Source organism: Podarcis muralis, chromosome 14, assembly GCF_964188315.1.
Source record: "Podarcis muralis chromosome 14, rPodMur119.hap1.1, whole genome shotgun sequence".
Lineage (NCBI taxonomy): Eukaryota > Metazoa > Chordata > Lepidosauria > Squamata > Lacertidae > Podarcis > Podarcis muralis.
The window spans coordinates 45,638,757-45,665,614 of NC_135668.1; the positions used below are offsets into that span (position 1 = coordinate 45,638,757).

General features: G+C 39.8%; 1 protein-coding gene across 4 annotated transcripts in view; it reads right to left on the reverse strand.

The window, feature by feature from the left end:
* The window catches only part of USP22 (ubiquitin specific peptidase 22), a 105,652-nt gene that overhangs the window by 41,100 nt on the left and 37,694 nt on the right, over positions 1–26,858 (reverse strand). For 3 of the 4 annotated variants that reach the window (XM_028706951.2, XM_028706949.2, XM_028706952.2), the window contains 3 exons: positions 20,412–20,525; positions 19,880–19,924; positions 15,284–15,385 (listed from right to left, as the gene is read on the reverse strand). In XM_028706951.2, coding sequence (XP_028562784.1) covers positions 15,284–15,385; positions 19,880–19,924; positions 20,412–20,525 — 261 coding nt within the window. The remainder of the gene's footprint in view (positions 1–15,283; positions 15,386–19,879; positions 19,925–20,411; positions 20,526–26,858) is intronic. The other variant, XM_028706950.2, reaches the window with a different exon arrangement.

Sequence of the window (26,858 nt, forward strand, 5' to 3'; positions counted from 1 at the left end):
CATCCCTTTAGGAATATTTTAGTTAGGTTAACAGTCATGTATCAATATTTCATTTGTTTTAAAAGAAAGTAAGTACAGCTAAAAGCTTCAAGCATATGCCCCTAGGAAGAAAATAATTGGAACAGATTGCAGATTAAATTATACCCCATTGTAACATACAAAGACACTCCTCCTCACTGTCAAATCCCCAAGTTAGCTGCTAGGGGTTATATGATTAAGTTGTTTTCTATATGAAGTATATATCTTATAAAGGGTAAATGCTGTTGTGGCTGAATTAATCAGACTTTCTCACAAACAAATTTCATGAAGTTTAAATCTCACTCGGTCTTCAGGAGTCAGCCAAAGCAAAATTCCCTTCAGCAGGACATTTTTTACTTCAGTGAATCTGATGCTTGTAATCTTCAATTTCATGCTCTGCAAAATGTGTATGAGTAAATCAAGTTTGCTGGTCCTTCCTGAGTAGGATTTCTTCTACTCAGATTAGACATCCAAAAGTGAAAGAAGCTAAAGAGATCTCATCAACCACTTGATTCCAACAATATGAGGCATGCACTCCTGAAGAGAATTTAGTGTATTTTTAAAGGATTAAGATTGGCATAAATTGAGACATCCAACCATATTATACGGAGAGGGGAAACCTTCTTGCCCCCAAGGGCCAGGAGCTGTGGGGAGAAAGTTGCGGTTGGTATATGCCAACGGACTTTGAGGAATGTAAACCTTAACAGGGAGGAAGCAAATTCAACAGGAGAAACTGGCAAAGAGTGCAGCATGGGTACTTCCACAGGTTGAACTGGAGATTTCTGTGGGTCACACATGGCCCATGGGTTGCCGTGATGTATATTGTAAACCTAGAGCAGCATTTTAAAAAGGATCATCAACTGAACCCTTCAAGCAGACCACTTACTGCACAGTATTTCTGCCAGACAGCAATTGCTCTCAGCAGTAGAGGTGGATGGTGGCATTAACTCTCTTTTTCAACATTGCAAGGCTATTCTGAACAGTTTGAAACATTAAAATCTCCCACATTCCACTGTTAGCAAACTGTCAACATTCAATAATGTTTGACATTGGTTTGTGGGTTTGCTGGTGCTGGCCTTTAAAACCTTGAATGGCTTAGAACCAAATTATATCAGAAACTGCTTAGTCCCATATGAACACTCTTACCTGTCTTGGAGGTCTTGCTCTATCCCATGTACTTGTGAGAACATGTATGCAAGCACAAGAGATGGGGCCTTTTTGGTGGTTACAGAGAGGCTGTGGCATTCCTACTTCTTGGTGGGATAGGAGACCTGTGGCCCTCCACTATACAATAGCACATGGCGCCAAGCCAAAAATGTATTGTGAAAATAATAAATATATTGGGGGCACTTAATTTTGTCTTTGCTCAGGGCACCATATTACCAAAGTCCGCCCCGTTGGAGGGGACCATAGCTCAGTGACGGAGCACATGCTTTCTGTGCAGGTGGTTGCACATGGAATCTCCAGTAACTTCAATTAATAGGGCCTAGTTTCAAGTGATGGGAAAGATCCCTGCCTTACGCCCTATAGAGTTGCTACCAGTCAATGCAGACGGTACTGGGTTAGATGGTGAAAGAATGGGACGTCATAGGCTGTTTCCCACGTTTCTAAAAATGGTTCATACATGAGTCATCACAAAATAAAAATCTGTCGCAAGATCCAGAACTAAATTACAATGTATAAGCAAGTGGATGTTTGTTTTCCTAGGGAGCAGCTTACTTTCCATGAGTAAGGAAAACAAGATGCAACAAAAAGGAGAACAGTTTTCATTCTGAGTACATTGCAACTACAGAATTAAGGTACGCATTGTGATTAGCAAACGTATTTCAAAAAGCATTTTGAAATATGTGCTTTTGGACTAGATTTTGCAGACCGAATGTTCATCCATGAGAAGGCACACCAGAATGTTTTATTCATTTAACTAGATATATTTTGTGGGGTTTTAAATAGAAATGATTGTTACTTGTGTTCCAAGCTTTAGGGGAGGGGGCACATTATGAATGTGATGAACAAAAAAACTGCAGCAACAGAATTTATAAGTCTTGTAAAAGAACTACAGATATTCTCAGGACCTGGATATCACATTATTTATGTATGCCCCCTTTCTATGCTCTCAAGAACTCAGCTTCCAAAAATGCCCAAATCCGAAACTGGAAGTGAGAAACAAAGCCACTGCTGCTCACACTCTGTATAAAGGAAAAACAAAGGATCAAAATCAAACCAATCCAGTATGTGCTCAAATAAATAAATAATTCAAAACTTCCACAAAAGCCAATGGTTACGTAAGCATAACTCTCTTGACTGAAATACGAACAAATGTTATGTGTTTTGCATTCTTAAACAGTAAAATCCTGATAACAAGCATGCATTGGAGGCTAAATCAGATATAGGAAAACAGGTAGACAAGAGCAAAAAAATGAACCAGTAAAACTAAACCAACAAGCAAGCATTCTGTCTCTTTTTACCGTACACAGTTCTAAATGCCATAATATAGGGAATGTCGGAAGTTCTTCATAAAACAGGGGTGGGAGAGGAAGCGAACATTCAGAACAGCAACAGATCCAATATAACTTAGCATCTATGCCACAAACTTTTTGAAGAGTTAATTTCTGAATTTGTGATTTATCATCCAATCCCCTAAATAGAAATCTGTAAGTAGCGTCACTAAGGCGCATGATCACGCCAGACATATGAACATCATTAGGTATTGAAAACCTAAGCGAACTGCATCCAAATCACCAGATTAGACACATCCCGTTAGGCAGCAAATCTGGGAGCTTTGATTTGACTAAAATTTAACATCAACCACAGATTTCTAGAAGCAACAAACCTCTTAGAACTCTGAAGCAGCTGTGTGATTCTTCTTTCACAGATGGCTGGTACAATTGAGCCTCCTGGAGCAGTCTGCTTTCAGAAAAGCTTTCTGGCCATTTATATACATGCCTTTTTCTTTTCTTTTTTGGAGGAAAAAAATACACATCAAGGTTTTAAATTCTCTCATTATTACTGTATTAGTCAAAGATGACAAGCAAAGGCCCAAGTATTAGAAAGACCGAAGAGATAGTGGTAACTGAAAGCACAAAACTACCTTTCTGCATTTTTTAAAAGTAAAATGTTAAGGTGCTGTCAACTTCAAAAAGAGAAGTGTTTAGATCTTTGTATCTGCTGTAAAAAAAACTGGTCTATTTTAAAACATTCTCGGTGAATAAAAGAAAGGTGTATTTTTCTGTCAGTTGATTCTACTGGAAAAACTTGAAGTATTTACTGGTACAGGGCTTAAAATGTGAATTTTACATTTATTTTATAACCAAAAGTCCCCTGTGAGAGGGTGGTTTTGCTAGTACTGCTGTAAAACAGTTTATGCAAGGAACTCAAACTGTTTTCAGAAATATGGATAAGCCTGCAGTTTGGTCCAGAAAAAATCGGTCTTAAATATCCTTACATAATTTGCGTAGATATAAAATATAAATTTCAGCAAATCTGAAAGCAAATCAGTTAATTAAAAAGGTTAATTAGGGAACAGCTCTAATTATCCATTTCCCAGTAAATTTAAGCTATACTACGCAAATTAAAAATATTTAGGCAGTATTTTATGCCTCTCTTGACTCAACATGTGTATTCTAAGTCAAAACTGGAGATAGCAAAGACCACTTTCAACCATGCTTGTTAAGACTGCCACTTCAGTACAAAAAAAAATTACCAACACTTAGCCCACCCCTGTTAAAATTTGTAACCAAAGCTGATGGTTCCTTACTCTAGTTCACCTCTGAACTAGATATTGGAAAGCAAAATAAACAGGCAAAAAAAGTAGCACATTTTCTACTTTTTAAAGTAGGCAGACTTCCACATCTTCCCAACATCTCTACTTAGGCCCTTGTGTACAGAAGCTCATGCATAGTTTATACAATACTGAAAGATGAAGCAGTGTTTCTGGTTGCTGCCAAGAGAACCAGAAGTAATTTCCAGGCCACTGTTCTGCACACACTCCCTGCCTGTGCCACCTTTATGCTGAAGAACTATTGCAATATTTATTCCACTCATGCTTCACTCTCAGGTCATGCGGCCCGAGTGTCACACAGCTGCAAAAGCCACCTGCCACTGTTGTGTTGCCATTGTCTGTGGCACCTCCCCCAGATCTCATCATTCTTCCTGAAAAGGATTTGAACTCCTTCCCTTTTCGTCCTTTCTCTCTCTCTCTTTCTTTTTGGCTAAGTAAAACAACAACAACAACAAAAAGTTTCTTCTCGCTGCCTTTTTAAAATTATTTTTTCTGGCAACAATGCAAATGGGAATCCCAGGTGGCTCTAGCTAATTACCCATGTGCTTTGGGAACCTAATGCCACCTATTGTTAATGCAGTAGAGTCTTCAGCCACAAAGTCACTTCATATGCTAATCAGAGGCAGGCTGATCCCTAGCTAATACCTCAGTCTGTTGAGGAGCACTGATCTTATGGAGGAGAGGGAGGGAGGGAGGGAGGGAGGGAGGGAGATGGTACAAAAATATAAGTTGTGCAAGGAGTCCAACAAGAAACTGAATTTTCCTTCCTCCTTCCACTGCTTCTATCACTACTGCTGCAAATTAGTTTGAACATTAAAAGAAAACAGGAAGAAAAATAGTAATTCTGTTTCAATCAACTTTAGACAACATTCTAGAGTGATCCAGTCAAAACATTTTCTGTCTTCCGATTCAGAGTATGCAGAGGCTGTCTGGTATGCCACAACAGAACAATTAAGCCTTAGACTGGAAGCCAGGGTTCATTCAGAGCCATGTCTATAAAGCTTGTTTTATATCAGCTAACCAGCTATGTTTTGTTGCTTTATGCTGTGCTCCTCACTTGCGCGATTTTTGCTTATGTGTGCAGGGACCCGGAACATAACCCCTGCGTAAGTGGGGTGTGCGTGTGTGTGTGTGTGTGTGTGTGTGTGTGTGTGTGTGTGTGTGTGCCTGTATTTCCTCTAAGCAAGCAAAGATAAAAGTACACCATGTGTGGAAACAACCTGTCTATACTGTCACCAAATGTTTATAGAAGCCACAGAATACTATGGCTTCCAATCATTAACATGCAGGGAAAAGATACCTTGCTAGTACTTCACAAGAATGTACATATTTGATTCCTCCCCATACTTGTAAGGCAGTCCCTGCTTGTTTAGAGGTTTATCAAGTCCAGTTTCCTTTCCCTACAACAGGGGTTTTCAACCATTGTGCTGTGGGCACCCTGGGGTGTCTTGAATGATGGTCGGGATGCCACGGGCAACATTGGCCTCTGTCCCTCTTTTCTTCCCTCTCTCCTCTTATGCCCTCTTGCATCTCTGCCTCCCAAAGGCTTGCACAGCTGTTTGTTGCAGCAGCCCTGGCTACAAGCTCCCCAGGCGAATGGTGCCTCTGGGGCTGGCCAGGGGGTGCTGGTTGCCAGGAGCTGAGGCAGCCTCGGAGTAAGCAGGTAAGTGGGCGAGGGAGCCCAGCCAGCCAGCCCACCAGCCCTTGCTGCTGGGAATGGAAAGACTAATGGGAGGCCAGGCAGGCAGGCAGGTGGGCAGGCACTGTTCTCGCCTTTCTTGTGCTCGCTGTGTGCAATGCCTGCCTGGGAGCTGAGTGTCCACCGCTGCCATTGCTGCTTCCCAAAGTAAGGTGATGGCCTCACATTCACCTTTCTCCAGTATCTGTCAGGCCGCTAAGGCTGGGGGCAGTTTCCTCCCAGGCCCCTGGGGGGCAGTGTGAGAAGGCACCTCTCTTTAGGGTGGGTGGCGAAGCTCAGAGACCAGGGGTGGTGGCGGCTGCTGCCCAGATGACTCCCAAGGAGAGGGGAGAGGAGGCTGAGGGAACACTCAGCAAGGAAGGGTGTTCGAAAAAGGGTGCGGGGCTGCTGGCTCTGCAGGCAAGGGCTGACATAACTGGCTCCTGAGTCCCACAGGGGTGGCGCAGAAAGAATGTAGTTGGTCAAGTGAGCCATGGACTCAAAAAGGTTGAAAACCTCTGCCCTAGAAGAATTAGTTAGAGACCTCTAGTAAGTCCAGAGGCAAGGCATGCGGACAACAGATCTCTCTGACAGCTCCCTAGAAACTGGTACAGAGGTATCTGAACCAGACAACAGCAAGCAGTCGTGACCAAACCGCTTTAAAAATCATCAAAGCTAGTTGTAGCCACCACATCATCTAAAATCAAATTCTGTAACTACGGTTGGCATTCATCCATCTCAGGAGACAATGGAAGAGTGCACCTTCGGGGGGTGAAGTAAAACTGTTGGAGAGTTACAGGGCCTGCTGTGGCTGTAGAGACTGATACAAGAGAGGCATGTTTTGTTGCAGCTAGGGCAAATGAAAGTATCCGGTTTTTGCTGGTGCAAGTGTACCAACGTGTCTCTTCTTTCTGCACTCCTCCCAGCAGTCCTTCCTCCTCTGGTTACTGTTGCAGATACACAACCTGACTGATCATCTGCAGGCACTGCCGTCATCTGCAAGGGGATTCCCACATGGTGAAGTTAATGTTGCCAGACTTCATGTCACATTTGCGGACATCTTTGTAACACAGAGTTGGTCTGCCAACAGGCCTGGTGCCTGAGGCCAGCCTCCCACAGAGCATGTCTTCCATTTGGGTAAATGACCAAGCCAGCGTAGACGTCCCTGAGACAGGAGTGCAAACATGCTAGGAATGTGAACTTGGAAGAGCACATCTTTGTTTGAGACTGTGTCCTGCCATGTGATGCCCCAAATCTTCCTGACACAGCGCAGGTGGAAGGCTTAGAGGCATCACTCCTGGCAGGTGTAAGCTGCCCACGTCTCAGTACCATAAAGCAATGTGCTCAACACAGAAGCTTGGTAGACATTCATCTGGGTATTGATCATTAGCATCCCATTCTCCCATACCCTTTTGGAGAGGCAAGCTGTTGCTGTAGCCGCCTTGCCAATACGCTTGTCCAACTCAGCATAGATAACTACACATCAACCAAGTGTCACACAGCTACGCATTAAGTGAAATACCTACTTAAACTCCTCCCCTGCCCTTTAATTTCATTGGAGGACCCCAAGTTCTAATGTTAAAAGAAAAAACCCTTCTCCTTACTCACTTTTCTCCACATCATGCATAATGCTATAATTCTTGATAATGTCCCCTCTTACTAGCCTTTCTTTCTAAACCAAACAACAGCAACCTCCAAATCACAGGACAGGTACTTCAGATTTGTGAACAGCGTGTCAGCCTTCTCTGAATATTCCCTAGTTCTACAAATTCTAAGATTTTAACATCTTACAATGTGACAGCCAGAACTGTATGCCAACCATGGTCACATCTGTATAAAGCCATAAATTAGAATTTTATTTCTGAACCTTTTTTCTAACTTTCCCAAGCATAAAATTTACCACCCGCACCACTTGCCACACATCAGTTCTCATTTTCATGCCATTCACAACAACCAATATATCTTTCCAGTTAACTCATGAAAAATTGTGTTATCAGCAAGTCTGGCCATCTTACTGTACTCCCTGAACCCCAGATCATTTAAAAGGCAATGGCCCCAATACAGATGTCTGGGAAACCTCACTTCTTACTACACATTGTGAGGCTTGTCCATTTTCCCTACTTCCTACTCTCTGCTTTCTGTTCTTTAACAGTTACGAAACCATAAGAGGACCCATCCTCTTATCCATAACTGCTAAGTTTATTCAGAAGCCTTTGTGTGAGGGACTTTGTCAAAAGCTTTTTGAAAGTTCAAGGACTGTACAGGCTTTGGCCTGGATCACTCCTATCCACATGCTTGTTGACACTTTCAAAGAACAGTAAAAGGTTACTGAGAAGCTCTTACCTTTACTCATGTAAATAAGCACCAATCTGCAGGAAACAGGCATACAGAATTTTAAAGAAAATCCAGTATTTTTAATTTTCTATTTCAAACGTGTGAACCTTTGTGAGCCATTTTGACCAATAGGCAGTATAGAAATGAACTGTAACAATAACAGAATGCTCTGAAGAGGGAGGAGTGTGCGTGAAATAGGGCTGGTAGATTGCCAGAGGAGTGCTCCTGAGCTATTCTACCCACACCAACCAGTACATGCATAAAACTTGATGATGAGGTGTACTATCAATGTCACAAGCACTAAACAACAAGCCACCCAGAGTACATTTATGCAACCTCATTCCTTATGACATTTAATCTTTATAACTGCCTGATTTCTTTTAAGCATTTCCCAATAATATTTAAATTTTCTTGGTTTGCAGTGATAGCAATCTCTGGTAAGATACTTTGCATTTTCATTGCAACAAAATATTGAGAAATGCAATTTCCTCTGGGGTTCTGTTGCTCTTGTGGACAATAACTGGATTACCTGCAATATATGAACAATTACACTTCAAACCTCCCTCTTCCAAAATAAAAGGCTTGTGATCATTTCTTACATTGGCTCTTCGGTCTGTAACAATTACAATACTTTCAGGTGATTGGGGGGGGGAGAATCAGACTTGCAATACTGGGATATTCAAAAATTCAGATTTAAGAAACACTTATGCACAGCTAAGCAGGACAGAGGAATTCAGCTCTCGGATAAAGAATAGGGAAAACCTGTTATACAAAATGGGCTTTGTTAACAGTTTCAAGTAATAAAAAGTTGATCATGTAATTTCCTGTTCATAAGAACCTGGCCTAAGTAGCATATACATCTAGCACAAAAATCCCAAAACAGAAGGGAAAGTAAATAAATAATAATGGGGAAGGGAAGCGAAGAGAGATGATACCCTAAGATTAGGTATGAAGATAAGAATCCCCGGCTTCTCTTCAGATACAAGAGTGCATAAAATAAAATCATAAATGTTTAAATATCTGTGTTGCACAGTATTCTTAATCACTTTGACTATTATAATTCACAGGTAGTGTCATCAATCAAAATTTTAAGCTAATCAATGTATTACTGGACATTTCGAAACGGCAATCTTTCTTCCAAATTGAACAATAGGGCATGTAGATATTTTTAAGAAGCTGATGGACCAAGCATGACAGACGTAAACAAAATGTCTATAGCTTGCCAGGGGTTTGGGTGGGGGGAAGACTGAGAGAACACCCTCTGCCGCCATTGCCTTCCCAGTCCCACTTCAACACCCCTTCTGCAGAACACAGCTGGCTCTAGGGAAAAGGGCCATCTTGAATACTCTCCCTGCCCCCAACAGTAAGAGAAAGAGCAAACAGCAGAATGTACAGCAGCACAGGAGAGAAAGGAGGATGAGTGAAGAAGGACTCTTTAGCCAAAGGAGGATGGAACTCTCCCCTTCAACCTATCATCTGCCCCAACACACCAATTTCATGTGCCTTTGGGAAACCTATACAGTAATAGAGTCTATACAAAGAAATATACAAGCCTAGAATGTGACAGATAAAGAAATAATGAGGTAAAGGGGAGGAAAGCATTTCTTCTCAATTATTTCTTACCAAAAAGGATTAAAACAGATTCACTAATACCTACTGCAGGCAAGCCATGTCGTCTGAATAGCCAACAATATATACAAACGAACACATGTGGAGGGACTGTCCAAATAACAGCAATTTGTATCTGTATGCAATGCTGATGAATCAGTATGTAAGATAATACACTGAGAAATGGTTGGAAGCAGGTATGTATCCCCACTTCCCTCAAGAAAAGTACTTTAGTGGAAGAAATCATTTTTTTCCTGTCAAATGTAGCCCTAAACCCCCAACTCTCTGGGCACATAGTTTTAGATACTTTTAAATCTTGACACAGACAAAATTTGAAGGCTCAGTAGAAGACATTATTAAAAAACATGCCTTCAGAAATAAAGATCAGTCATTTCCCCTTATGCTTTGAATTTCAGGAGCTCCCCCCCTCCTTACTATGGCACAGAAGCTTTCATGGAGTCAAAAGACTTTTCAGAGGCACTGAGGGTAGAATTTAATGTTTTCCATCTCGGCGTACATTGCAGGTTGCCAGATGGAGCAATCCTCCTTTCCCTCCATGCACTGTTCTCCTGACACACACACCGGAGGCAATTTGGGAAGGCACAGGAGTAGGAGAGAAGGGAAAGTCCATGTGCAGGGCTTCCACTGGCAGGGCTGGTTAGGTGAATCTCTCCCTAAATACTTTTAAGGGCAGCAAAATACAGTGTGGTAAACTGCAAATCTCAAAATAAAACTTTCAGCAATCAGTTAAACCATCTCCAAACAACTTGACCATTCTTGGGGTACAGGCATGGCTTCACACACCATCCCTGCTATTCAGTATGGATGGAGCTTCTGTTTTCTATTATATGTTAACTATTTCTTTGAACCTATTGTATTTTGTGCATTGTGACTTGCTTGTATTTCTGTTGATTTATTGTACTTTCTAAATTTCTATTTAATTATTATTTGCTGATATTTTGAGAGTCAATTTTATTGTGTACTATTATATTCTAATGGATTGTTGAATATTACTTTATTTATATAAGTTGTTTATTTTAAAGCTATGTTTTATTATGGTGTTTTTTTATTGGATCGGATTATTATGTTAACTTTGCTGTATATTTTGTTGTTGTAAACCTCCTTGTGTATAGCAATATAGAAAAGTGGTATACAAATTAAAAGTGAAATGAAATGAAATACATTGTAGCCACACAACCCCCAAGTTATACATGTGAAACTTTTTCATTATTTATGCAATAGGCTTCTAGAAACAGACATTTCAAAACATTAACACAGTATGGCAAAAGTAATTATGAACCTGAGGGGAAATTTGTTTCCATATAGGTAGGTTGAAAGTGTGCAGTATTATTTGTAAAGAGCCAGCAACTAAGGACTATACAAAGAGAGGCAAGCCCTGCCCACAATTATACAGACAAATAAGAACAGGAATTGTAATACCAGAAAGGAGCCAAAAGAGATACCGGGTTAGCAGGGAGGATTGCTTTAAAATGACAGGATGTTTGATTTAAACCACATTTCCACCAATGCTTCCTGTCTTTTCATATATTTGTACAATTCTGCAAATCTGACCACTAAATCATGTTAATTGACACTGTGTCTCACAATCTTATAAGAATACAGGAACCTGTACACTGGGAAATTTCATCTTTTCTTCTTTCTAATGTTGTTCCTTTCTTTTCCACTCTGCCTTGGTCCACCCCCACCCTCAAAAACCAAAACAGCAAAACAAGAATGAAATATATACTTGACTGATAGGTAAAAATGAGATAGGGGCAAAGTAGAGTAGCTAATTTTCATCAGATCAAAATTAAATACCTATGGTTTGTTAATATTCATATTTGAGAAACTATCTGGAAGAGGCATTGATTCAGTTTAGAAATTAACTGTAAGGCTAACAAGTTTAAATCAAGATTTAATATTAACCTAATTAGTATTTGAGAAGTTTTGTATTTGAAAAAAGCTTTGGGGGAAAATCCAATTTTAAATATAAAAAACTATTTTTAAAAATCATTAAATTTTATTCACCCTTTGGGTAGGTCTGAAGAAAAGGAGATTAACAACAAAGAAAGTGACATGGATATCTGAAAATGCTTATCTTTGCCCCTTATTTCTTGGGAAATAGATGAATAAACCTTAGACTGTATCTTCATCAATGAACCACCAGAATGAAGCAGATGTGTAGGTATCAGCAAAAATTGAAGTGATGAAAAATAAACAAAGGTGATATATTGTAAAGGGGGGGGGGAAGGTAGAGTAAGAGGAGAAAGGCTAAAGGAAGTTAGGAGAGAGAGAAGAATATGACTAAAGTGAGAAACAGAAGAGCAAAGATAGAAGAAGTAGTTGAAGATAAAAAAAGACAACTACAACAGTTGGTCTTGTTCGCACATAACATGGTTTAATGAGAACAAGCCAGCATGTGAGTTTCCACTTTCTTCCTCCTCTGGTTCTGCTGCCGCTGTGCTACCTAAAACTAAGCCATAATTTGGCTTAGTGAAACACGCAAGCCCAGGTTTGAGATTTGTCTCCCCAAAATAAACCATGAACCCAGGTTCACATGTAATGCAAAGTGTTGAAACAGATAGTCCTATCTGAGGACTTTGATTCTTTTGAAAAATGCCAGTGAGACACTGTGCCCTAGAAGTGCTGAATGTAACCCTCCTCTTGACATGAACATAGAAAACTGGGCACTCAATGGTTCTCAAACTCAGTCGTCATTAAGTCAGGCACTTGGCTGAGGTCAGCGTACATGCTGCTTACAAATGTTTACAGACGCAACTGAAATGACAATAACCACAAACACCAAATTACTATGATTATTTTACAGGAGGTACTTTTGCTGAGTCACATGGAAGGGTCTAATTCGGAATTTATTTATTTTTTAAATTAGGTCTATAAAGGGCTTTTATAAACCTGTGAGGTACGGTTGAGCCTAATGCCATTTGTAGCAATGTTAAAAGACAGAGTAATTTGTCTATGATGAAAACAAACAAAAACTTGTTGTCATGCCCCATGCTCCTTTCCCATGAGACTAGGAAAGAACATGTTAAACATCTGCAGACATGACAATAAACAAATAAATTCAAACAGCATTTTGCTACTTTGACCCTAGCAACTTATGTGCATGTTGTTTCAGCTTTGTCAGTCATTCCACAATAGGAGTCAAATTGCCCCCAAAAGGCAAATGAATTAAAAGCACTGAATTGCCATAAAACAAAGGACGGGGCACTGAAATACTACATGGCACAGCTATGCACTATGTGGAGCATGAAGACTGGCACAAAAATTCTTTCAAATATTGTCAAGATGCATTTAATTCCACCTGACGGTAGAGGGTTAAATTCCCTCGGTGAAAGGCAGCTTGCAATGTGAGCTGATTTGATGGGTCTATACAGCTCTCAAAGACTGTAGATTGTTAGACAGACTTTTCACAGGTAAATGCATAGCTATCTTTTGTGCAAGTTGTGCACAGAACAGCTTGCTGCTGCAATCTGTAGCTCAGAGTAGTAATGCCACACTGGAATCAGAAGGAAAATAAAGCAGGGTATCTGTGTTCCCCTCTTAAAGCCACACACAGAGAAATACATAGTAAGTAGCAGCTCTTTTGGAACTCCTCCTTCCCAAAAAAACACTAGGATGATGGGGCAAGCAAGTGTGCACTCAGCCCCACAAATCCAAACATGATTAGTGCTGCAGGTCCATTGCCAGAGGTGCTCAATCTAGACAGGTCTTGGCTGGTGATAAAGGTACTACTTGCTTTAAGACCTATCCATCCTTGGGACTTTACCATAGGAACACATCCAATCTCAAGAAACCTGAGTCTATCCCACAGTTTGAGAATGACTGGGCTAACTTTTAAAGAGCTTGTAAAGAGAAATTAAAGGATAAGTGATTGAAAACAAAATAAGGACCAATAATTGAACACAGCTGCATCACCCACAATACTCATGAAAAATGAATGGGCATTTTTTCAAAATTGTGTATACTGAGTGACACACACACACAAATCACTTTTGCATTTTTGGCAGAAGCTCCAGTCAACCCTGTGCTTTACCATCATGTAACTTTGCAGTGCATGTGGAGTTCTAGCCAGATTGCCATAACGAAGCTTGGGGTGCCTGTTCCTATGGCCACTGGACCTTTGCTCCACCACCCTGCCAACTCGTAGCTTAGAGGAGGCACAGGAAAGTTATTGTTCATTAGCTCCTGCAACACTGATAGCAAGGACAGTTAAATATTCTCATACAACCCCAGACATTCCAGACCGCTGACCACGCTTGTAGGGACTGATGGAAACTGTAGTTCAGTAGTATCTGGAGAGCCAAAGATTCTCCAAACATGCTCTATACAGTGTTATGTAGAATCTACATCATGGGTCGGCAAACTAAGGCCCGCCAGGGTCGTAAATCCAGCCCGCGGAGCTTGCCGCCCGCTCGGTCAGGTTTAGCTCCAGTTTAGTTGTGCGGAGAGGCGCTTTCCCAGGACTACAAATTCCAACATGCTCTGAGGTTGCTCAGACTTCCACGACGCTGGCCAATCCGAAGCCTTAGCAACCTCAGGCCTCCCCTCCATTGGCCGGTTTGACGCAAGCCAGTGGCGAATGGCGACCCTTCCCAAGGCTTGCTGCTCCAATTGGGGTGAGGAGCAGGGCACGGCACCTTGTTGACGGCTAGCTCCGAGAAGGGAGGAGAAGTGAAGGGGCGGGAAGAAGCGGACGAAGAGAGCCTGCGAGGAGGGAGGAGGAGGACTCCTCTGTGCTGCTCGGCAGTGGCACATTAGCAGTCTGAACAAGGTGAGTGGAGGTATCTCAGCCGCTCTGTCTCGGAGGGAAGGAAGGCATGTGCACGTGCGGACACACACTGGCCCGCCACAAGTTCTGAGGGACAGTGAACTGGCCCCCTGCAGAAAAAGTTTGCTGACCCTAGATACATGCACTGAAGAAGCTGGGTTTTGCTCACCTATCCTGCTCTTAGATCGTCCAGCTGTTTCCATTCTGAACTCAAATAGTCCCAAATCCATGAGTTTTGTTACCCTCTGAAAACTGGGGATATTTTTGTATTAATTGGGCTCCTGAAAAAATGTCAGGTGTGCCTTATTAGGTGGGGCATGTAATTTCAATCCCTTCCCCAACCACACAAAACCTTTAGACAGTTATAGTCAATTCTACACAGGGCAAAAATGACTGACAGGCAGATCATCCATTATTTAAAAAGGGTCCAGAAGTAAAATTGTTTTATGCAAATCCTCTTTTCCTGGAAACTTCTAGTCATACCTGCCTTTCAAATTAGCCCTTCTTTAGGTCTAAAGTGAACATACAAATGATTAAAGGATAGAAATATGAAATAACCAAATTATATAATCAGTGAAGAAATGCAGAAATCTGAAGAATTCCTTTTGAAGTCTGTCACAAGCTGAAGCAGAAAAAAAGAGCCACATGTTACACTTTGCTAATGGTCTATAGTCGTAAAGTTAAGCAAACACTCTGATTTGGCTATGTGATTTGTACCCGCACAACTCACTTGTAATGGAAACTGCAGGAGTTGAAACAGGATAAGCAAAACTCCAGAAGCTTTTTAGATTTTCTCCTATTGAGTCATTATATTTTCACACATTTGCTCCTTAGGATTAGTGTAAATAGAACTCAAGTCTTCTGCTTTGAAGACTTCCAATGAAGATTCATTGTCTTAAGTATTTTAAGTGATGGGGATTGGATTGAAGTCAAAGTGCAGTCAAACTAATGGGGCAGATCAGAAAACAATAGAAAACAGATACGCGTTTAAACCTTGAAAAGGAAAAATGTTATCCTGAAACATGGATACTGACCACAGTACCGTAGAATGGCATGGGAACAGAAGACTCTTGCTTACCTATGGTGCAGTTTGTAGTTATTTTTCTCCGCTTGGGGTTGTGTCGAAGCAGCTCTAGCTCTCGTTTGGTTGGCTCCCACGTTGAATACTTCTCTCCAATACCTGGGTAATGAAGAGAAATAGATATGTACTTCAGAGGGTTGCTTGAAAAAGAGCTACAAGGGTACATTGCAACGTAAACTGTACCATCCATTAAGCTGGATTCCCCATACATATTACCCCAACAGTAGGCTTGCTTTTCTCTATAGTTCAGAAAGGCAGCAATTGACCTTCACACTATGTTCCCATAAACATGTACTAAAAGCACACAAAGGCAGCTACTTGTATAGAATTCCTACCCGTTTCCAAGTAACAGTTCTCTCTCTACTCTCCACCCGCAACAATGGGTGAAAAAACCTTCAATTAAAATCACAACAACAGATTGCCCTTCATGTGGGAATTTGTTTCGAGCACCCACCATTCTCTTTGGGTTCACAGAGGTCATTCTGCCAGCACAACTACTCATTGAAGCTAAATACAAATGGGCTCAAAAACAGCCCCACTGTGTCCAGCTCTGTTCAATAAAATATGGCAAATACAGCAAAAAAGCAACCCAACTTCTTAGACAAGCTACACACCTATGTTTAAAAGACATGACATAGAATCAGATATGTAAGAAGGGATACCAAATAGTGTATTTCCAAAGAAAGAAAGAAAGAAAGAAAGAAAGAAAGAAAGAAAGAAAGAAAGAAAGAAAGAAAACACATTTTGGGATGTATGTATCAAGGAACACCTTGTATTTCCTTGAAACTGTCACTGCAGACTGGATCTCCAGAAATATATGTCAGGACCCAAAGAACCATAAATTAAGTTATATGACCTGAAGGCAGCTTTAGACTCATCCTTCTCAAAGAATAGTCCCCTATGGATGGTAAAGCAGCTTTGAAACAGAGATGTTTCAAAGGCCATTCTGGTGATCAGTATTCAAAGAGAAGTCAAAAGATTTAATCTGGCTAGCATGAACCCCTTGGGTGTGTCTAAGCAGCTCTTTGGGTTCCAAGCTTCAGTTAATCTACATGCTCCTGAAAAAATATTTAGATGCACTGATTTTAATGTCTTAGGGAAGTTATCATCTCTCAACAAGAACAATAAATAAATAAATAAATAAATAAATACATACATACATACATACATACATACATACATACCACCCTTCTCTCAAAGAGCTATAGCAGAAAATTTGTCATTCTAACAAAGCAATAATGCTTGTGAGGAAGAAAAGCCGCAGTTTGAAGAGATTGTTCTTTAGAAAGGATGCTAGCAAAATGGACTAGATGCAGGAACCATGTGCACAAGATTTTTAGTTTGAGATACTAAGGGACCAATAATGATCTAAGAAGCAACCCAATGGAGAAACATGCAAGACTGGCTACTGTTAATCATAAAAGCATTTGGGTACTATTATGAAATGCACTATTGTAAAAACGAGGTTCAAAGCCAATTAAAGTCCATCTTGTTCTGTGTGGAATACATATTGCTCATAGCGGTAGTACAGAAAGCAATCAAGCAAATGCATTCTGCAAGACCAGGGTAAAACAGGTGGTAAGCATGTATAGCAGGCTTCCTCAAACTCAGCCCTCCAGATGTTTTTGGCCTACAACTCCCATGATCCCTAGCTAGCAGGACGAGTGGTATGGGATGATGGGAATTGTAGTCTCAAAACATCTGGAGGGCCAAGTTTGAGGACGCCTGATGTATAGTGTGCTGTGAAGTGTAAGAGTTATTTTATATTCCATTTTTAAAAAATATTTTAAAAAATATTTTTATTCTAATATTTTTTCATGGTTGTTTTTTTTTTAAATTTAACTTGTGCACCACATTGGGTGCCATTTTTATGGCAGAGAATATGGCCAAAAAGAACTCCACATAAGTGATCTTCCAATAAATGGAATGTTACTCATGTGAAATTCAACAAAGCATACATCCCATCAACATCTTTTTCTCCTAACAATTGGAAGAGAATAAGAAAAATAAATATGACCCACAAAAATAAAGGGAAAACTAATTTCCATGAAATACTGGGCTAAGCGGCTACAGTGTTTCAGTACATTATACAGTCTGTATTTGTACCTGATGAACAAGGTACCATTACAAATACGTACCTACAACACAACTACTTAGCCAGATGCTTTTTGCTGGCATCTTCACTACAGCATTTAAAATTGTCCATCAGCACATATATTACAGAAGCTCATCTGCTCCCACAACTCAATGCTGCTTTAACTAATTGAAAACATTATAAATCTAATATTAAGTTATGCTACAGTTAGCATGAAGGAGTTGACCTGGTACAGCCTGTTAAAGAGGCTTCAGAACAAAAATTATAAACAAATATTCAGTATGTAAGGAAAGCATGTATTAGGGCAGATCAAACAGAAATAGGCATACACGTTTGTGTGGATTAGTGCCCAATTACTTAACAGAAACAATTGGCCAGCTCAGTAACAGAAAAATAACCACACAGTTATTTACATGGACAAATATTTAGAGCAAAACAGCTTGGGTTTCTAGGTTCTCTTTAGAAAAAGAGTTTTGTTCAGTTTTACAGTGCAAGCCAACTGTAATGGCGCCTTAGGCGGTCTCCTGTTTCTCTCGGGAAACACTTAAAACAAAGCAAGGTACCACTCAAATAGGTAAGAATGCTGATGCCAATATTTTAGCAGATATACAGCTGCTTTTTCAGCACATGGTCTGTTGTGACATAAAGTTAGGTGCATTAATATAATGACAACAGGAGTGACTAACCTAAAACTAGAATCACAGAAACTGCCAGACTGAAAATGATCAAAGAATACTGTAAGCTCAGTACTCTCCAATTGCCAGTGGCTGCTTCAGACAGAGACTTTTAGTAGTGTTAACCATTCGGGGATTGGTTCTACAAAGTTACAGAAATTAAAAGGAATATAGAGATAACTGTGTGTAGCTAAGGTTTTTCGTCTAAATGATAAAAACACCACACTTTGAATATAAAACTGTCATTTTGCAATGTAAAATCAGTTGGAAGGGACCTTGAAGGACATCGAATCCAAACCCCTGCTCAGTGCAGGGTTTGCAACGCAGGATGAGACTCTAGCATCCATGGGAAATGCCTATCCACTGAAGGACAGCCATCATCCTCAAGGCAGCCTGCTGCACTGTTGAACAGCTCTTACTGCTTAATAGTAACAACGCATTCACAGAGCTCTCCCTGAGCACTCCAAACAGTTCCAATGCATTAGGAAAGCCAGTTCAGCATAGTGGATAAAGGGCAAGACTTGGATTGGAGAGACCTAGGTTCAAATCCCACCAAACCAATGATGCCCACTGGGTCATCTTATGGGTTAGTTAGGCAAATAGTCTTAATGGGCTATAAAAAGCTTCCTCTATAATTTATCATTACAACCTTAAATTAGATGAGTATTATCCTCATACTGCAGGTAGGTGTTGAAGATGAGAGACAGCAGCTTAATGGAGCCCTAGTCTTATGCTGAGATGGTTAGATTACACTCTTTACCACTACACTAACATTCTACATTCTCATGTGCTTCAAATATAATTCTTAAAATGCTATTACCATCTAACAGCCAGTAATATAAAAATACAGTATTTACTTGAATGAAAAGCGCACTTTTTTGGCCAAATTACGTCACAAAATTTAGGGTGGGCATCAGATTTGATGGCACTAACAAATACTTTTTTGGCTTCAAGGATTTGAAAACTGAGGTACACATTAGATTCGATGGCACATTAGATTCATGTAAATTTGGTACACTGGCCTGCTGTTTCCACACTAGGATAACAAACAATATACCTCAACATTTTCTCTTTCCTTTGCAATGTTTTTTAAAACACACACACACAACCCTGGGGACTCATGAAGGATATCAGCTGAACTCTAAGTAATATTTACAACTATAAGTATGCCATACAACCATTAATGAGACCTGGCTGCATGTTTAGTATTGGGCTATCAATGCCAGACTACAAGTCACCAATTTATAATTTTTGCCCAGTGCAGCTGTTTTGCTCTTTCAATTTAATTACTTCTTGGGCCAAAGACAAGCGCATATTAACACATTTAACAGGTTATTTGATTACCATACACAGAATACAAGGTTTAAAAATACCTTCACAAATATTTATTGTTGGGTATTCTTCAGCACTGTTAGTTACCTTAAAATGAATTTTGCATGAAACATTGTATGCTATGATTTTCTTGTTCTCAAATCCACCACTCTTTCCCCCTCTTTCTCTGCCTGAACTACTTCAAAATATTAGTAGTCATTATTTTGAAGACTGACACAGAGGTTCTTTTAAAAATGCTTCAATTTGGCCAGAACAATGTTTAGTTTTGCTTTCCTCTCAAAAAATGAAAGGCCTATTTTGGAGTAGGTCAACCATAGAAAGTTCATGCAAAAGTTTACCACCCTTTACCTCCTGATGCACATTCTCTATAACAAGAAAGCAATCTATAAATGAAAAAGCGGCATTGTAAACCATGATTCTTGTCTTAAAATGGCAGATAATCAGCAAAGGGACGCTTGTTAGTGAAATGCGTCGCCAGGTCACACTTCTTACCTGTCATTGTACACTGGTAGTGAGAAACCATTGTTGGGGTGAAGGCTAAAAAAGAAAAAATTAGGGAAAGCAAACTGAATAACAAAACAAATGTGTGTACATATACTTGTGTGTAAATAGTTACAGATATACATACTATATGTGTAAACAGAGTGTGTGCTTCTAAAGCTGGCACATTCTATGAGATAATCACACAGGGAAAGAGGTGACACTTTGTAGGAAGGGAACAGATTTCTTTTCTGCTATGCTTAAAAGTAGATTTATTGTATCTTATCCTTAACTTTGCACAATCACAAGAGAAGGGGTTATTTCATTGAAAGTAAATGTAGGTTGGCTGAAATTTTATGAGGTGTGCATGTTAAGCAGTCTAGCCTCTGAAGATATATAATCTCTATTATTTGTTGCTTCCACAATTTGCATTGGTACCCCATTTCCCTATTATTGATTTCTACCTTTTGATGGGTGGGAGGGCCAGGTATAACTAAGAATGAAAGTGAGCATTCTTTCAGCAGATACTTAAATAAAATCAAACCTTGTAGCTTCCAAGCCTTCCGTTGTTCTTCTTTGGCAATTTGTTCCATATCTTTGTCGTATATGTAATCTTGACACATAAAGCAGTATATACCCCCATACAAAAGGTCTATGGCTGCAGAAACATAAGGTGGTTGGGAAGGGGGTTGGAGAGAGAAACACACAAAAATTTAAAATTTAAAAATGTAGGCATTGGCTTCCATAATAGCATCTATACACATATCCCCTGACCTCAAAGGGGGGAAGGAAAAACAAAAATACCAAGTGTTACTGTCACATGACCCTTTTAACGCCAACAACCTTTTCTACAAACAAGTATTCTCAGACAAATTAAGGAATCAACATTTAAAATATATTTCTCAGATTCTCCTGGTAGTTAAAATTATTCATTGCCATGGACTCTCAGATTTGAACTCAACATGGACAACATGATAAAAATTCATTCTTTTCAAATATAAATACAGGCAAATCTCTAATAAGGACTAAGATACAGAAAACAAACAGCTTGCAAATAAAAAAGGAGGTCCACTAATGTTATAAAAAAATGAAATATGTTCAGTTATAGAAAGCTGCATCAAAGCTAGGCTAGTGACAGAATTACTGTACTACTTCTGCCTGAGAGATTGAAGTGGACAAAGTATCCCAAAGCATTTTTTTTCTAAGATGAATATCAGCACATTCCTCTCAACATTTTAAGGGTTCTCAATTTGGTAAATAAATCACAAATCACATCTATCTCCATTGACTGAAGTGTAAAAAACACAAATTCATTATTTTCCAGAGTTGCCATGGTGCAAAAACATGGATCCAAGCCACTTATCCATTAAATCTTATGCCACTTGTGTCAACAAACATATTCTGCAATTTGCTGGTGGTTTTGCTGTTATCCTATGTAAAATTTAAGAGAATCCATGGGCACCCATGCCTTGGATCAATGTTTTTATGGTGCTGACAAGCACTACTGTACTTTTTTGTGATTTTTACTGTACAGTCCATCACTGTTAGGGGTAGTGGTTTGGGGTGGGAAACTCATGTAAAATCAAGCAAATGCAAGAAGATCCGTTTTAATTCTACTGGATACGATTTTCATCCAGACACTATGGAAAAGCAAATAATTTGTGCAAATGTGTGCTCTCTTTCTCTCTTAGTCTGGGGAGGGGTGTAGCAACCAGAGGAGTTGTTGCCCACTGTATTCTGCTCCAAATGCTCCAGCTTTATTCAAAATAGTGGTTTGTATGATCTACTAAGGAAGACAATTAAATTCAAAACTGTAACAACTGCACATTTGTTCAAAATCTAATTTAAGATCTAATTAAATCAACAAAATTAATGAACTTGATCCAGCGATACCAGCTTCTCAAAGTCTGGTAGTCATTTACACCTCCAGCACCCCCTGCCACACCATCTTAGCGACCCCAGTTAGAGTAACCGGACATGAGAAGGGGTGATTAATGCATATCAGTTCAGCAGACTTAGTCTGTGACTCATCAATCTGTTGGTGTTCCTTGCTTGGTGTTACGTCTTGAATTGCTGAGTTTATTTAGAGCAAGGGAGATTCTTTGTACTTGTATGTATCTGTATCTGCAAAAGCCTAAAAACTATGTCCAGAACTGTTTTACTGATCTTCTGCAACAGAAAACTATTTGGACCTTAAGCTCCTTCCTTGTGGTGAATGGTACTGGGAGCAACTTCCTCAGTGAATCGTATCAGATTCTCAACAATATTTTGCTATCCCAATCTTCAAACAGCTCTTGAAGTCATACACTTCTTATATGAACTTCAAAACCTACAGGGCATTCTTACACAAAACAGATTCAGTCTAATTAATCAGCTGGTTTTTATCTGCTAATACTTACTTCTTCCTGAAAATGGAGGTTCCAAAGTTGCCCTCTAAAGATGCACTGAACTCCAAAAACAGAGCCAAATCAGTCTCTTCCCAATAAAGACAACGCAAGCTATTTACATTTTTTACAGCTATTATATACACAAATCCATTAAGAAATTTCAGTTCAGAATGATGTAAGACACATAAAAAAAAATTCTTGCATCAGTTCCACATCCTAATTTGGCTTAGATTGGTGCCACACTGACCCATAAAAGATGAGAACCAGGATTTCAAACCTCCCATGGGTTCAGGTGGCTGCCAGTGCGTTCTGTCTCATTTTACAGATAAATGCCCTATTTCTCAGCTGATAATTAAGTTGACATGCCTAAAAACAGATGCAGTGGTACCTCGGTCTACAACAGCCCTGTTAATGAACTATGCTGTATACGAACTCTGCAAAACCGGAAGTAGGTGTTCCAGTTAGCGAACTTTACCTCGGTCAACAAACAGAAGCTGAACAGTGGAAGGGCACCGGCGGAGGCTTCATTAGGGAAAACATGCCTTGCTTTAAGAATGGCTTTGGTTTAAGAACAGACTTCCGGAACGGATTAAGTTCGTAAACCGAGGTACCACTGTATCTAATTCACACATGCCAGAGGTACAGTAAGCCTCCTCCATCAGAAGAAACCAGGTTGACTTGAATGCAATGCCTGCATGTAACAAGAGCTAATGAACCTCAAGTCCAAGCTATTATAACCTCCTTTTTTCTCATCTTGTTTTGAAATAGAATGTGAATCACAAATATCCAATTTCAAATCTTCAGGTATAGCAGCCCTGAATTCTGAAGGACTTAATGTATGCGAAGGTTCAGAGCAGTATCTGAAAATATCTTAAATTAGATTTCCCAAAGCACATTTTGAGAGAATCTGTTCTTCCAACAAAGCCAATACACTGTGTTTCAACGGTGGCCAGGTACCTTTCATAAACTTTATCTTTAAAATAGACCATTGAAAGAAGTACCACTACAGGCATTCCAAGTGTGCACTGCTGTTGCTTCTAAACATTAGAAATCATTATAAGTCTAACCAAAGTAAGTTAGGGATATTATGTATCTTAATCTTAAAAGATGACTATAGTAACTAACCTACAAACTAAGGTTCCTATTCCTACCCTTCTTGCTTATTATCAGTGTAGATTTAAAAAATAAAATGCCAATTTTAACTGTTACATAGAATATGGTACTTGCTTATATAACACTTACATACAAATTAACTGTTGCCATAGCAATAGGGTGGGTGGATGTTAGGAGCCTCATAAAGTGATATCTGAATGTTATATTTTAAAGTAGTCAGATATTTTCAAGTGAATTATCATAGCCCTTTATATATATCATATACTACAACTTTATATTAAATCAAGGAAACCTCTGCAATTAGTTTAAATTTAAAAACAGAAGTCAATTATTACAAAGTCCTCCAATATGCTGTATGCAGTATGTGGAGATTTGAAGAAAAAATTGGATATTTATGGCTCTCATTTCATTATAATCTTGCCTCATGAAGAATTTTCAAAACAAGTTGGAACAAAACAAGATGGAAAGGTGGAACAAAGGCTGTTTTTTAGCTTGCAATTACTTTAACTTCTTCCATTAAGACCTATTTAGTACTCAATATCTCTGAATTGACACCAATTTTGCAAGATGATTTTACACCAATTTTGCAAGATGATGTTTAGGGATTATGGGGCCAAAGCCTTCATCAAGCCTTAGAAACCTTTTTCATTAGCAGTACATGTGACAAGACAGCTTTGCTAACAGATTCCCTGGAAGCAATCAGTGAGATGGCATCTCAAAATACCCTTTCCTGTATAACTTTGAGGCTCATGATACACATTGCCAAGTCAATCACTAACAAACCGCACCTGTACATTCCCTCTCATCTGCTCTCACACATCGCTGTACCTGCAGCTATTATCCCAGCCAGTTACTGGCCGAGACTAGCAACATGAATTTCCTCATGCCTCAGCTCCTCTCTCAGAAATAACAGCCAATATTTTGGTTGGCTGCCCCACTTCTATAACAATGTGCACTGTAATGTCCAACTTTTTTCCCTTTCAAATAAGGGGTAAGAGGTAAAGGGACCCCTGACCTTTAGGTCCAGTTGTGGACAACTCTGGGGTTGGGGCGCTCATCTCACTTTACTGGCCAAGGGAGCCGGCGTACAGCTTCCGGGTCATGTGGTCAGCATGAGTAAGCCACTTCTGGCAAACCAGAGCAGAGCACGGAAACGCCGTTTACCTTCCTGCCAGAGCGGTACCTATTTATATACTTGCACTGCGTGCTTTCGGACTGCTAGGTGGGCAGGAGCAGGGACCGAGCAACGGGAGCTCACCCCGTCGTCGGGATTCGAACCGCCAACCTTCTGACTGGCAAGCCCTAGGCCCTGTGGTTTAACCCACAGCACCACCCGTGTCCCCAAATAAGGGGTAGGGGTCCAGATTTTCAAAATGACTATAGTGCCTCCTGCAAGACAGATTTTTGCAAGGCTTAGGTGTGCACATTCAATGTAATATAAGCTCCTGTGGTAGGATATATAGAAGCCAAGGACACAGCTGAGAAGACCCTGCACATTATGGGTGTGAACCCCAAACAAGCACATACTGGTTCTTTTCTACTTTATGTTCTTCTGTATATTCTGTTCTACTCTCTTACAAAGAGGGCAAGCATTTGAACTTCATCCCTCCCCCTAGGAACTGAGTTTTGTTTCTCTTTTTTTTTTTAAAGATTTTTATTCAAAATTTTCAACATACATAGGAAAAAACCAACACAAGAGAAAAAACAAACAAAGAAAAAAGAACATACAAACAAAATAATAAAACATATAATATCATAAACCAAATCTTACTTTCATGACTATTTGGACTTCCTCACATCTTTCGCTCCTGCTTTTCAAATTTAAAAATTTCTAGACAGCAATTTATCCCCTTATTTCAGATACTTATTTATATTTTCCAATTATTATGTTTCCCTTTTCGGGATTACCTCCCAAAACCTTCAAATCTTGATTTAGACAAAATAATATTCAGATATTAACTTCAGCTGAATTTTCACTATATTCTCACATTCTCTTTAACTAATTTACAGATGCCACACTTATTGTTACTCTTTCACCTTCTTAACATTCATATAGTTTGCAATGTTTTTGTAAATACTCCTTAAATTTTTTCCAGTCCTCTTCCACTGCTTCTTCTCCCAGGTTCCGGACTCTGCCGGTCATTTCTGCCAGTTCCATGTAGTCTATCAGTTGCATCCGCCAGTCTTCCAACGTGGGCAAATCATGAGTTTTCCAATATCTAGCAATCAGTATCCTTGCTGCTGTTGTTGCATACATAAAGAGTGTATAGTCCTTCTTTAACACCCTTTGGCCGACAATACCTAAGAGCAAGGCCTCTGGTTTCTTGGGGAAGGTATACTTAAATACCTTTTTCAGCTCATTATATATCATTTCCCAGAAGGCCTTAACCCTAGGACAGGTCCACCATAGGTGAAAGAACGTTCCTTCAGTTTCTTTACATTTCCAACATTTATTATCAGGTAAATGATAAATTTTTGCGAGCTTGACTGGGGTCATGTACCACCTATATATCATTTTCATAATGTTTTCTGAGTTTTGTTTCTCCCTTATTGTAAGTACTTCATTATAGGATGGCCCCCACAATTTTCTATATATGGGGTGTTTTTACTTAAAAAAGCTCAACAACTTTGGCTCCATCCCTCCAGCAAAAATCCTGGCTGTGCCCTTGCTAGGATGTTTCATAGTTGGACAGGGATTTGAACTTGGATTTGCCACATCCAGTCACTGAAACACATTGGCTTTCCAACAGAGAAAAGTGCTACTGTGGTAGGACATCTAATCATTTGGTGTCAAACACAGTCACAGATGATGGTGGATCCGAAATAGGAATGAAGTTTCCTCGGGATTCAGGATTCTGCTGTTGAAAACTGCCTTAACTGTCTTGCATTCTGGCAGAAGAGTCCATCCATCCATCCATCCATCCATCCATCCATCCATCCATCTATCTATCTATCTACCAACCAACCAACCAACCAACCAACTGTATACTGTCCTTCACAACATAAAAATACAAAATGAAAACACAAAATGCATAACAAAACAAAATGAACCATTAACTCCCCTCTCTCACACACACATTTAAAAAGGCCCAGAATATGCCACATGCCTGGTTGAAGAGTAACATTTTTGTCTGGTGCCTAAAGATATGTAATGAAGGTGCCATGCAGGCCTCCTTGAGGAGAGCATTTCACTGCACGTAAGGCCCATTCCCACATTGCCACCCTCCAGACCTTTCGTGAGGAAGGTGCCCAAGGAAGGGCCTCAGATGACCACAGGGTCCAGGTTGGTTCATATTTGTGTCCATTTTCCTTTTTGCACAAAAAGTCCACAAGGGGTTCCCAAGTCAATGTCAGCAATAGTTTTTCTCTAATTAAAAGTATTGACTTTGCCTCCAACAATTTCAGAAACCATGCCTCCATATTAAATGGTAAATGTTTCCCTCTTGGCACACATAAGAGTCTCTCCACTATGATCAAATATTCCATAATTC